Source organism: Cherax quadricarinatus, chromosome 9, assembly GCF_038502225.1.
Source record: "Cherax quadricarinatus isolate ZL_2023a chromosome 9, ASM3850222v1, whole genome shotgun sequence".
Lineage (NCBI taxonomy): Eukaryota > Metazoa > Arthropoda > Malacostraca > Decapoda > Parastacidae > Cherax > Cherax quadricarinatus.
Genome location: NC_091300.1, coordinates 26790979 through 26803753, shown reverse-complemented (window position 1 = coordinate 26803753; position 12775 = coordinate 26790979). Strand labels below are relative to the sequence as shown.

Here is a 12775-nt window from a genome sequence, read left to right as displayed (position 1 = left end):
GGGAACACTTCACTCTGGAGGTCCCAAGGTGATAATTGCAGTGATGTATAACCCACCACAGAACAGCAGGAGGCCAAGGCAAGAGTATGACGAGAGCAATAGAGTGATGGTTGACACACTGGCTGCAGTGGCCAGAAGAGCTCATGCATGCAAGGCAAAGCTCCTGATCATGGGCGACTTTAACCACAAGGAGATCGATTGGGAGAACTTGGAGCCACATGGGGGCCAAGACACATGGAGGGCTAAGATGATGGAGGTGGTACTGGAAAACTTCATGCACCAACACGTAACTAACACTACAAGAGAGAGAGGAGAGGATGAACCAGCAAGACTGGACCTAGTATTCACCTTGAGTAGTGCAGATATTGAGGACATCACTTATGAAAGACCCCTTGGGGCCAGCGATCATGTGGTTTTAAACTTCGAATACACAGTAGAGCTACAAGTGGAGGGGGAAGCAGGAAGGCCAGGACGAATGAAGCCAGACTACAAGAAAGGGGACTACACGGGAATGAGGAACTTCCTTAACGGGGTTCAGTGGGACAGAGAACTGGCAGGGAAGTCAGTTAATGAGATGATGGAATATGTAGCAACAATGTGCAAGGAGGCTGAGGAGAGGTTTGTACCCAAGGGTAACAGGACTAATGAAAAAGCCAGGATGAGCAGGGAGGCTAAAACCAAGTGTGCTAGGGAATGGAAGAAATATAGAAGGCAAAGGACCCAGGAGAATAAGGAGAGCAGTCGTAGAGCCAGAAACGAATATGCACAGATAAGAAGGGGGGCCCAACGACAATATGAAAACGACATAGCAGCGAAAGCCAAATATGACCCAAAACTGTTATACAGCCACATCAGGAGGAAAGCAATAGTCAAGGACCAGGTAATCAGGCTAAGGAAGGAAGGAGGAGAGACAACAAGAAATGACCATGAAGTAAGTGAGGAACTCAACAAGAGATTTAAAGAAGTGTTCACAGAGGAGACAGAAGGGGCTCCAGAAAGACAGAGAGGTGGGACACACCACCAAGTGCTGGACACAGTACACACAACCGAGGAAGAAGTGAAGAGGCTCCTGAGTGAGATAGATACCTCAAAGGCAATGGGGCCGGATAACATCTCTCCATGGGTCTTGAGAGAGGGAGCAGAGGCGCTATGTGTACCCCTAACAACAATATTCAATACATCTATCGAAACGGGGAGATTGCCTGAGGCATGGAAGACAGCAAATGTAGTCCCAATCTTTAAAAAAGGAGACAGACGTGAAGCACTAAACTACAAACCAGTGTCACTAACATGTATTGTATGCAAAGTCATGGAGAAGATTATCAGGAGAAGAGTGGTGGAACACCTAGAAAGGAATGATCTCATCAACAGCAGCCAACATGGTTTCAGGGACGGGAAATCCTGCGTCACAAACCTACTGAAGCTCCATGACAGGGTGACAGCAGTAAGACAGAGAGAGGGGTGGGTAGACTGCATTTTCTTGGACTGTAAGAAGACGTTTGACACAGTTCCACACGAGAGATTAGTGCAAAAACTGGAGGACCAAGCAGGGATAACAGGGAAGGCACTACAATGGATCAGGGAATACTTGTCAGGAAGACAGCAGCGAGTCATGGTACGTGGCGAGGTGTCAGAGTGGGCACCTGTGACCAGCGGGGTCCCACAGGGATCAGTCCTAGGACCAGTGCTGTTTCTGGTATTTGTGAACGACATGACGGAAGGAATAGAATCCGATGTGTCCCTGTTTGCAGATGACGTGAAGTTGATGAGAAGAATTCATTCGATCGAAGACCATGCAGAACTACAAAGGGATCTGGACAGGCTGCAGACCTGGTCCAGCAATTGGCTACTGGAGTTCAACCCCACCAAGTGCAAAGTCATGAAGATTGGGGAAGGGCAAAGAAGACCGCAGACGGAGTACAGTCTAGGGGACCAGAGACTACAAACCTCACTCAAGGAAAAAGATCTTGGGGTGAGTATAACACCAGGCACATCTCTTGAAGCGCACATCAACCAAATAACTGCTGCAGCATATGGGCGCCTAGTAAACCTCAGAACAGCATTCCGACATCTTAATAAGGAATCGTTCAGGACCCTGTACATCGTGTACGTTAGGCCCATATTGGAGTATGCGCACCAGTTTGGAACCCACACCTAGCCAAGCACGTAAAGAAACTAGAGAAAGTGCAAAGGTTTGCAACAAGACTAGTCCCAGAGCTAAGAGGTATGTCCTACGAGGAGAGGTTAAGGGAAATCAACCTGACGGCACTGGAGGACAGGAGAGATAAGGGGGACATGATAACGACATACAAAATACTGAGAGGAATTGACATGGTGAACAAAGACAGGATGTTCCAGAGATGGGACACAGTTGGAAGTTGAAGACACAGATGAATCACAGGGATGTTAGGAAGTATTTCTTCAGCCACAGAGTAGTCAGGAAGTGAAATAGTTTGGGAAGTGATGTAGTGGAGGCAGGATCCATGCATAGCTTTTAAGCAGAGGTATGATAAAGCTCACGGTTCAGGAGAGTGACCTAGTAGCGATTAGTGAAGAGGCGGGGGCCAGGAGCTTGGACTCGACCCCTGCAATCTCAACTAGGTGAGTACAACTAGGTGAGGTGAGTACACACACACACACACACACACACACACACACACACACACACACACACACACACACACACACACACACACACACACTCACTACCACACACACACACACACATACTAGAAATAGCGATGGAAAGTTTAATGTCAGCAGGTTATGGACACAACAAAAGAAAGAGAGGAGAGAATGAACCAGCATGACTGGCTCTTGAATTTACCTTACGTGCAATTGTTATAAGTGGAACAGAATATGAGAGATCTCTGGGTACTAGCGACCATACACTACTAAATATCGAAAAACTTTGTGGATGTAAACATTAAGGGAAGACTACCAGATGCAGAATAGGAGAAACAAGACTACATAAGAGGAAAATTGGTATGGATGAGTGAATTCCTTAGTTAAGTGCATTAGGAAAGGAAAGTGGAAGGAAAGTCAGGAAAGGAGACACTGGAGTACCTAGCGAGAAAGTGTCGGTAGACAATGAAGAATTTCACACTAAGAAATAGAAGAGGAAATGGAAAGTACATAGAGAACCCATTGTTCAATAAAAAACGCAGAGGAAAAAATAAAATGGTGTACGAACATGGGAAAAAATATAGAAACTGATAGACAAAAGAAAACAAAAAAGTGAGCAGAAATTTCAGAAACAAATATAAAGAGAAGGGAAGGCGAACAACATTTTGAGAATGACATGGTAGTAAAAGGCAAATTGTAACCAAAATTGCTTCACAGTACTGTCAACTAGAAAACAAGAAGCTACAGCTGTAAATTTGAAAAAAAAAATGGTGACGAGAAGCTCTCATAATTTCTTTTCACTGATTTATGTACTAATAGAACGAGGCGTTAGTAAGTGCTACAGCCATTAGATATTAATTCATATAAAATTATATGAATTGTTTAAGTTGAAACATTACTCGTACAGATGAATGAAACACAGACAATGTTTGAATGTCTTGTTATGAAAACATTTCACCATCCAATGGCGTTTTCAATTCACTGCAGAAATTATGAACAAGAGACACGGGAAGATGATATAATCAGTCCATTACTCTTAATATCAGGTGTTCAGTCACCTGTGTCAATATAAAGCAGAGGCAAGAGAATGAACAAATATATACAGGAGCAAGTGAGAAGTGCATCAGGAGAACAGCGTCGTCACGGGTGGAGTAGACTTGATAGAGGAAGACGTCATGATCCAAGGTATTATACCCCTCCCTCTTCTTCTCTGAATCGAATCTGATCATCTCCCATTCCACAGGTGCTGCATGATCCTTGAGAGTTTAACGCTTCCCGTTTAATATAATGTGACGAGAGCCAGCGACTCACCACTCAGCTACGAGCCTGACAAACTGAGTCATTTACTTGACACTTGAGTGTGAAGTCATCACCTCAGGTTCAAACTCTTTTAGTCTCTGAGTAATAAGCGGAGTAATAGTTTCGCTCTGTGTAGAACTCTACACAGAGCAAAACTAACCCAGTGATAGCTTTTTGTGCAATATATCTTTAGAAAAATACAAATACTAGGTCTTTCTCCGACTACTCGTCGGTAACTCAGCAATCTTACCAACGTATTTTGTTACTTGTTCACTATTGGTGAATCAAACACTTTATTGTGGTGAAACGTTTCCACAATATATACCTAAATGTTGCATAAGTATCTAATTCATCATCCTGTCGGTTCTCTAAGCCACTTATCTATATTCTTTACTTTTCACACCAGTTCTCCACTTGGATTTAAGAAAATCATTCGAAGATATTGTCTTAAACTTGTTAAATCTCCATTATGACTGTCAATGTCTTCATGAAGAGGAAAATCAAGATGTATCTTCAAGCTGCTCGATGGAGTGTCTCCTGCGATCGTCTTATATTTATATTTGCTGTCAGTAAGTCAGGGAAAAATGTGTAGAAGATGAGAAAGTAATGTGGCAGTATTCCAGGCTTGTGTGTGTGTGTGTGTGTGTGTGTGTGTGTGTGTGTGTGTGTGTGTTTTACCATTAGTCAAAAGCTTTTGTCAAACAGACACTTGGTATTTTGTTTGTGTGTATATGTGTGTTTGTGTGTGCTTGAGTGTAACTAATCTCAAAGCTGTACCTCCTCCTCCCTCTCTCTCTCTCTCTCTCTCTCTCTCTCTCTCTCTCTCTCTCTCTCTCTCTCTCTCTCTCTCTCTCTCTCTCTCTCTCTCTCCATTCTCTGTCACCCTTTCTCACCATCCTCTTAATTTCCTTTCTCAGTACCTCCCTCACACTAGCTCTTCGAATATTCTCTCACTTTCCTCCTCCTCGTCCTCCTCTTCCTTCCTCACCTAAGCTTCATTACCCTGGCTCTCCTGAACCTTCTTTTGCTGTGTCTCGTGCCTTACAATGGAAGGAACCGGGTTCAATCGTGGGCGGATGTAGACGAGTGGGCAAGCCTCTTTACACCTGTAAATTGACGTCTCTTCCACCACCAGTGGCGGGTGGCGCTCTCTTCCCCTACCAGTGGCGGGTGGCGCTCTCTGCCACCACCAGTGGCGGGTGGCGCTCTCTGCCACCACCAGTGGCGGGTGGCGCTCTCTTCCACCACCAGTGGCGGGTGGCGCTCTCTTCCACCACCAGTGGCGGGTGGCGCCTTTCCCTTACCAGCGCGGCGGGTGGCGCCTCTTCCCTACCAGCGGCGGGTGGCGCTCTCGCCATCACCACGCGGCGGCGCCTCTTTCCCTACCAGCGGCGGTGGCGCCTCTTCCCACCAGTGGCGAGTGGCGCTCTGCCACATCACCAGTGGCGGGTAAGCTCTCTCTTCCTCTTACTCAGTGGCGGGTGGCGCTCTCTTCCCCTACCAGTGGCGGGTGGCGCTCTCTGCCATCACCAGTGGCGGGTGGCGCTCTCTTTCCCTACCAGTGGCGGGTGGCGCTCTCTTCCACCACCAGTGGCGGGTGGCGCTCTCTTCCACCACCAGTGGCGGGTGGCGCTCTCTTCCCCTACCAGTGGCGGGTGGCGCTCTCTTCCACCACCAGTGGCGGGTGGTGCTCTCTTCCACCACACTGTGCGGCGTGCGCTCTTCCCTACCAGTGGCGGGTGGCGCCCTGCCATCACCTGCGGCGGTGGTGCCTCCACCACCAGTGCGGGTGGCGCTCTCTCTTCCACACCAGTGGCGGGTGGCGCTCCTTCCCACCACCAGTGGCGGGTGGCGTTTCTTCCACCACCAGTGGCGGGTGGCGCTCTCTTCCACCACCAGTGGCGGGTGGCGCTCTCTTCCACCACCAGTGGCGGGTGGTGCTCTCTTCCACCACCAGTGGCGGATGGTGCTCTCTTCCACCACCAGTGGCGGGTGGCGCTCTCTTCCACCACCAGTGGCGGGTGGCGCTCTCTTCCAACACCAGTGGCGGGTGGTGCTCTCTTCCAACACCAGTGGCGGGTGGTGCTCTCTTCCAACACCAGTGGCGGGTGGTGCTCTCCAACACCACAGTGGCGGGTGGTGCTCTTCCAACACCAGTGGCGGGTAGTGCTTCTGGCCACCACACCAGTGGCGGGTGGTGCTCTCTGCCACCACCAGTGGCGGGTGGTGCTCTTCCAACACCAGTGGCGGTGGTGCTCGCCACTCACCAGTGGCGGTGGTGTTTCCTTCCACCACCAGTGGCGGGTGGTGCTCTCTTCCCACACCAGTGGCGGGTGGTGCTCTCTTCCAACACCAGTGGCGGGTGGTGCTCTCTTCCACCACCAGTGGCGGGTGGTGCTCTCTTCCAACACCAGTGGCGGGTGGTGCTCTCTGCCACCACCAGTGGCGGGTGGTGCTCTCTGCCACCACCAGTGGCGGGTGGTGCTCTCTTCCACCACCAGTGGCGGGTGGTGCTCTCTGCCACCACCAGTGGCGGGTGGTGCTCTCTGCCACCACCAGTGGAGGGAAGAAAGGTGGAATGGGAGGGGTAATTTCCCCATATTTTAACTGGCTGAGAATATTAGTACGGTACTTCCTGTCAGCGGTAGCGGGGGAAATTCCTTTGTATTATTACACGTGGGGAAAAATTCCCTCTTCTCATGAAAGATAATATTATTATTATTATTATTATTATTATTATTATTATTATTATTATTATTATTATTATTATTATTATTATTTATTTTATTGGGGTGAGCAATTAACCCGTAAGGGTTATACAGCGCCTACGAAACTGTGGGTAGTCAGATTCGATAAGTAGGCGGGGAAAATAACAAGTCATTCCTTCCCTCACAGGAAGACGAGAATTTTTCCTCACTATTACTTGTGTGAGACTTGATGTATGGAATATTCCCCTCCCCTCCTCTTTCCTCCCCTCCCTTTCTCCCCTCCACTCTCCCCTCTTTCCTCCCCTCCTCCTCTCTTTAATAAAACGATTCTCGTAGGAAAATTTCCCTACGTTCCCTATGTTTTTGCTGTGATTGATGCACACGCGAGGTAACTTTATTTCCGGTGGTTAAGGCTGGAATTTCATCTTTATTTTATGTAGTTAGGGACATTAGGGGAATGTTTTAGGGGATTTTTTTTGACGGGAGGAATATCCCTGTAATGTTGTCATTACGGGGAGCGGGGGACGGAGGATAATTTATGCACGGAATCGGTCTTCCTATCGGCAGCTTCCGGTAAAGGGAGGGGCGGAGGCGGTGGTGCCTTGTGGCTGATGAAGGTCTCTTGATCCAAGACACTGGAGCTGCCTTTCATACGGGTCGAACCTGACTTAACCCCAAGATTCACCAGATGCTGTATGAGTCCATATGGGTTTAGGGGTGCCCCATGATAATAACTGTAGTATCGGCAGGCCTCTGGCAAGATAGTCATGGAGTGAGTGATGATGAAAGTGTTTCTTCTTCTTTTTCTGGTCACCTGCCTCGGTGGGAAATGGCCGATGTGCAAAACCAATAATAATAATAATAATAATAATAATAATGAAATGTATTTCACTAGCTGTACGATCCTCTTACAGCATAACCTTAGTTCCCTGTACCTAAATGCACGCGGTTGGAATAGTGCAGAGTGCGGCATAAGTCTGTTGTGCCATTAAATATTAGCGATGAAGATTTAAGGCTAAACATGGGATGAATTGGCAAGTCATCACATGGAAACTGATATCCCAGTTTTGTTAATAAAAATGACACCGTACAATCTTCACTACGATGAATGTAATGCAAATGCTAACTCGCTGGATGTATGTTTAGCCTAAGGGAAATATAATGGTTATAACTGACATGCCATATGATCCTATACTAATTTCTGTCTGTCTGTCTGTCTGTCTCTCTCTCTCTATCTCTCTCTCTGTCTGTCTGTCTGTCTGTCTGTCTCTCTCTCTCCGTCTCTCTCTCTCTCTCTCTCTCTCTCTCTCTTTTTTTACACAGGGTTTGACAAGGTTAAGGATCCCTAGCTTTATTGACAGCTATTTACAGGTTAAGGATTCCTAACTTTATTGGCAAGCTAAGAGCTGTTACCTGCATCAGCTCTCTCTCTCTCTCTCTCTCTCTCTCTCTCTCTCTCTCTCTCTCTCTCTCTCTCTCACCTGCTGTTCACTTCAGAACACTCCGGATAGGATCTACGGTGAAAATAGTTTAGTGATCCCTCCAGATAACTTCGATATATACCCAGAGATTTTGTTACCTATTTTGACTGTATATTTTCTCATCTTTCTCTTCCTTTTTCTCTTATCCATTCCTCCTTCCCTACTCACCTACCAATGAAAGATATAAAGTTATATTTATTTAGGAAGCCTACACATGCTCTTATATCTAGAATAAATTTGTAAGCTAGTTCTCCCCGCCAAGGAAGCACCTGGATGCCCGAAGATTACCGGGTCATCCAGGCTGGTGGTGCTAGCCGCGTGCAGCCAAACTGGAAGATTGAAGTCTAAAATAACCCAGTGAAGTCAGTTTATCTTATTTTCATTGAAGTTGTGTAATAAGTCCTTTTTCATTTTGAGCCTCACAGTTACCTCACTTCATGATCCAAGGAACTGGAGTCACTTTACTCTTTCTTCCATCAAATTTGATTACCGTTACCTCTCATTCTCATACTACTACTACTATTACTACTACTACTACTACTACTACTGCTGCTACTACTACTGCTACTACTACTACTACTACTACTACTACTACTACTACTACTACTACTACTACTTTACTACCACACTAATAATACCACCACTACCACTGCCACACCACACACCACTCACTACTGCCACTACCACCACTACTCACCACTGCAATACCACCACCACCACCGTCAGCCTGCCACCACTCATCACTGCCACTTCACCACCACTCACACACATCACTACCGCCACCACCACCACCACCACCACCACCACCGCCACCACCACACCACCACCGCCACCACCACCACTCACCACCGCCGCTGGCCACCCCGCCACCACCACCACCACCACCGCCACCACCACCGCCACCACCACCACCACCACCGCCACCACTCACTACCACCTCACTCACACCACCATTACCAATACCACCGCCACCACCACCACCACCACCGCCACCACCACCACCACCACCACCACCGCCACCACCACCACCACCACCACCACCACCACCGCCACACCACCACCGCCACCACCTCTCACCACCACCACTCACCACCACCACCACCGCCACGCCACCACCATCACCACCGCCACCACCACACCACCGGGCCGCCACCACCACCACTCCACACCACCACCACCACTGGCCACCACCACACCACCACCTCACCACCACCACACCTCCATTAGCACCACCAGACATTACTAATTATCACTCACTATCACCACCATCACCACTGAACACTATTACCATTACTACTGCTACTACTACTCACTACTCTCTACTATTTACTACTACTATTACTGTTACTACTCATTACTACTACTCACCACTACTCATTACTGTCACTACTATTTACTACTACTTCACCACTACTACTACTACTCTACCACATCACCATTGCCTCTACCATTTCACCACTACTCTGCCACTACACTGCCTGCCACTACCGCATTACACCCACCAGCAACACCACTACTCACCACTACCACTCCCATTGTTCCCAAGCACCACATTGCTACTCACAAACCATTACCACCACTGCCACTCTACCATTACTCCACCACCACTACTATTACTACTGATGCTACCACTACTACCATTACTACTACCACTACTACTACTACTACTACCATTACTACAACCATTACTACCACTACTGCTGTTACCACTACTCACTACCACTAATACTACTCTACCACTGTCACTACTACTACTACCACTAATGTTTACCACTAATACCATTACCACGACGATTACTACCACTACCACTGTCTACCACCACTATCATCACTCTACCACTGCCACTACTACTCACTACACTACTCTACCACCGTTACTACCACCACCACTGTCACCACCACCACTGTTCACTTCCACCACTGTCACCACTCACCACCACACTACTACTACTACTACTGTTACTACTTCTACTATTACTACTACTATTATTTCTACTACTACTACTGCTATTACTACTACTATTACTACTACTAATACTATCACTACTACTGTTACTACTAATAATAATAATAAAAATAATCTCTGTGACAGCACCTGCTGGACCTCCTCAGGACGTGTCAGTTCACCTGGTCAACCTCACCCACGCCTCAGTTACCTGGAGACCACCTGATGCCGACCTCCAACACGGCCTCATCACCGGCTATCAGGTCAGTAGGTTCCCCTCGCAGTCCCCAGCGTTGTTCGTCAGGTGAGTGAGTTCCTTTGAATATTACCTACTGACTGCTTCTATATGCACTTATTTTAAAAATTTATTTCTGATTTGTCTTTATACTTACGCTACAGCTTTCTTCCGAGTTTAAATTGTGAGTTTGTTTTCTGTCAGTGGCGCTATGAAATGTTCCGGTCATACTGTTTTTTCGTAATATGAGGGTTCGTTATCTCTGATATATCTGTGACGAGTTTCGAGAGCTTCCCTACCACAACAACCCGGCCCCTATGGTCAAGCTTGTTTGGTGTTTGCTTGGCCAGCCAGGCTGTTGCTGCTGTCTGTCGGTTGTTTAAGAAATGGTATAGAATGGCGAAATATTTCCTCAGTAAGGCATCTTTACACTGGGCATGTATTGTTTCTCATTTATACGTGTTTATTGATTAGATAATGGTCCAAGTCGGACCGAAACGTCGTCAAAAATTTCTATGTGCGGGTTATTTGTCCATTGTTCCAGTGACGGTATTGTGACTTTATTCTTTCCTATACAAGTTTGTTATTATGGTTCTTTTTTCTTTTAATCAGCCAAACGAGAGCATTTTTCAGTTTGTGTCCGGATGGTTACGAGACATTGATCAGACTGCCGCGCTTGTGCTCTGCTTGAGCACAGGAAACACATGCTGATATCGACAGCTTGTTCACAAAGGCCTTTACTGAGGAAACGTTTCACTGTAAGTGGATTCTTCAGTCTTGGGACTGAAGAAGTCAGAAGTACCGAAGAGTCAGTAGCTCTCTTGAAGTCATTCTTGAATAAGTCATTTATTAGAAGCTTTTATTGGGAGAACGCTTCTTTCTCTCTCTTGGTTAAGCTTTATCCTGCTCGAAATATAGTCCCAGTAAAGCTTATTCTGCATATTTTGTCTTGATTCCCATTTGCTGAGCTTTGAAGAATTGGTGAAAGTGAATCTAGAGAGAAGAGGGGAAAACTGAAGTACGGAGGAGAGGAGATTAGGTAAGAGTGAGAGTTGTACTGAAAAAGAACATGCAATGGAAAAGAGAAAGAAAGGAGAGATAACTCAGGAGATAGAGGAGGAAGCAGTTTATTCAAAATCATAAAGAGGCCGAAAGGGGGTAAAAAAAAAACAAAAAACAAAGATAGCATCTAAAAGTATAGAGCAAGACGGATACGAGAGAGCAGGGAGGAAAGCAACGCAGGAAATTAATGTCCTTTGATATAAATGGGGCCTCAGCTTCATATATAGTATTTAGAAAGTCAAAAGCAGTTGATTTAAAACTGTTATCAGAAGGAGCACATAAGAAGACAACAGTCACGCGCCAGGTATAATGGATGACACTCTGATAGCTGTTAAAATGAGCACATCCTAAACAGACCACTAGTGTTTCACCCAGACCGTGAAACAATGAGAGCTCACCACAGGGTCATTATGAAATGTTTCAGTTTCGGAATGACGAGAATGAGGAATGAGCTGGATGTGGAATGAGATGTGGTGGCGATCAAGATGCCTGGGACGAGTAATGCCGGCGAATTGAGGGTTAAACGTCGGTGCCAGGAGTTAGTACTCAACTTCTCCCTCCCCCCCACACACACATACACACCAGTCTATCATCCCTTCCAGTTCAATTACAACTTATTGCTGTATGGTGTTTGACCTCAGTGGAAGCGAGAGAGAGAGAGAGAGAGAGAGAGAGAGAGAGAGAGAGAGAGAGAGATTTAGTAAAAGATAATGCTAGGGAAGGTTTTTTTAAATGAGATGAGAGGGGGAAACAACTCTTAGCTTGTAAATAAAGGTAAGAAATCTTAGCCTAACTCTGAATAAACCCTTGCATAAATAGAGAGAGAGAGAGAGACGGACGGGCAGACAGAAGGAATTAAATAGTAAGAAGGATTAAGAGAAAGGGAAGGCAGAAGGAATAGGTGGAGAGGGCAGAATGAAGAGGAAAGACAAGTATTGTTTTTCCATTACCATCACTAGGTAGAGGAATACCTTTTACCCAACACTCCAGTACTTCCAGCAGCTGCTGGAGTTCTCAACACATAGAACTGGAGTGTTTTCTTCGCTGGATGATTTTGTTGTAGGTACTGGAATCTTCTAACACAGGTAACAATGTTCACTGATGGGTGGGAAGAGCAGGGGAGTGAGGAAGCTGGCCAGTCTTGTTTCTTCACACCAGGAAATCGAACCCAGAGGCTTGCGATTGTGAGTGGAACGCTCTCACCCATGAGCTACTCGGCACTATCACAACAGCAGGATGCAAGGAGAGGAGGGAGGGGCAGAGATACCCCTGTCAGGGACTGGATACCCGCATGGGCAGCTGCCACCAATCTTGCTTAAACTGTCAACTTTCTGGCCTGAGAAACTACCCACTCCTCCCCCAACCCCTCCCTCTATCTCCTCTTCTCTCCTCAATCTCACCCCACTCTCCCCACACTCTC

General features: G+C 46.8%; 1 protein-coding gene across 3 annotated transcripts in view; it reads left to right on the top strand.

The window, feature by feature from the left end:
- The window catches only part of LOC128685942 (protein sax-3-like), a 1098442-nt gene that overhangs the window by 909559 nt on the left and 176108 nt on the right, over positions 1-12775 (top strand). For all 3 annotated transcript variants that reach the window (XM_070083369.1, XM_070083370.1, XM_070083368.1), the window contains exon 10: positions 10206-10321. In XM_070083369.1, coding sequence (XP_069939470.1) covers positions 10206-10321 — 116 coding nt within the window. The remainder of the gene's footprint in view (positions 1-10205; positions 10322-12775) is intronic.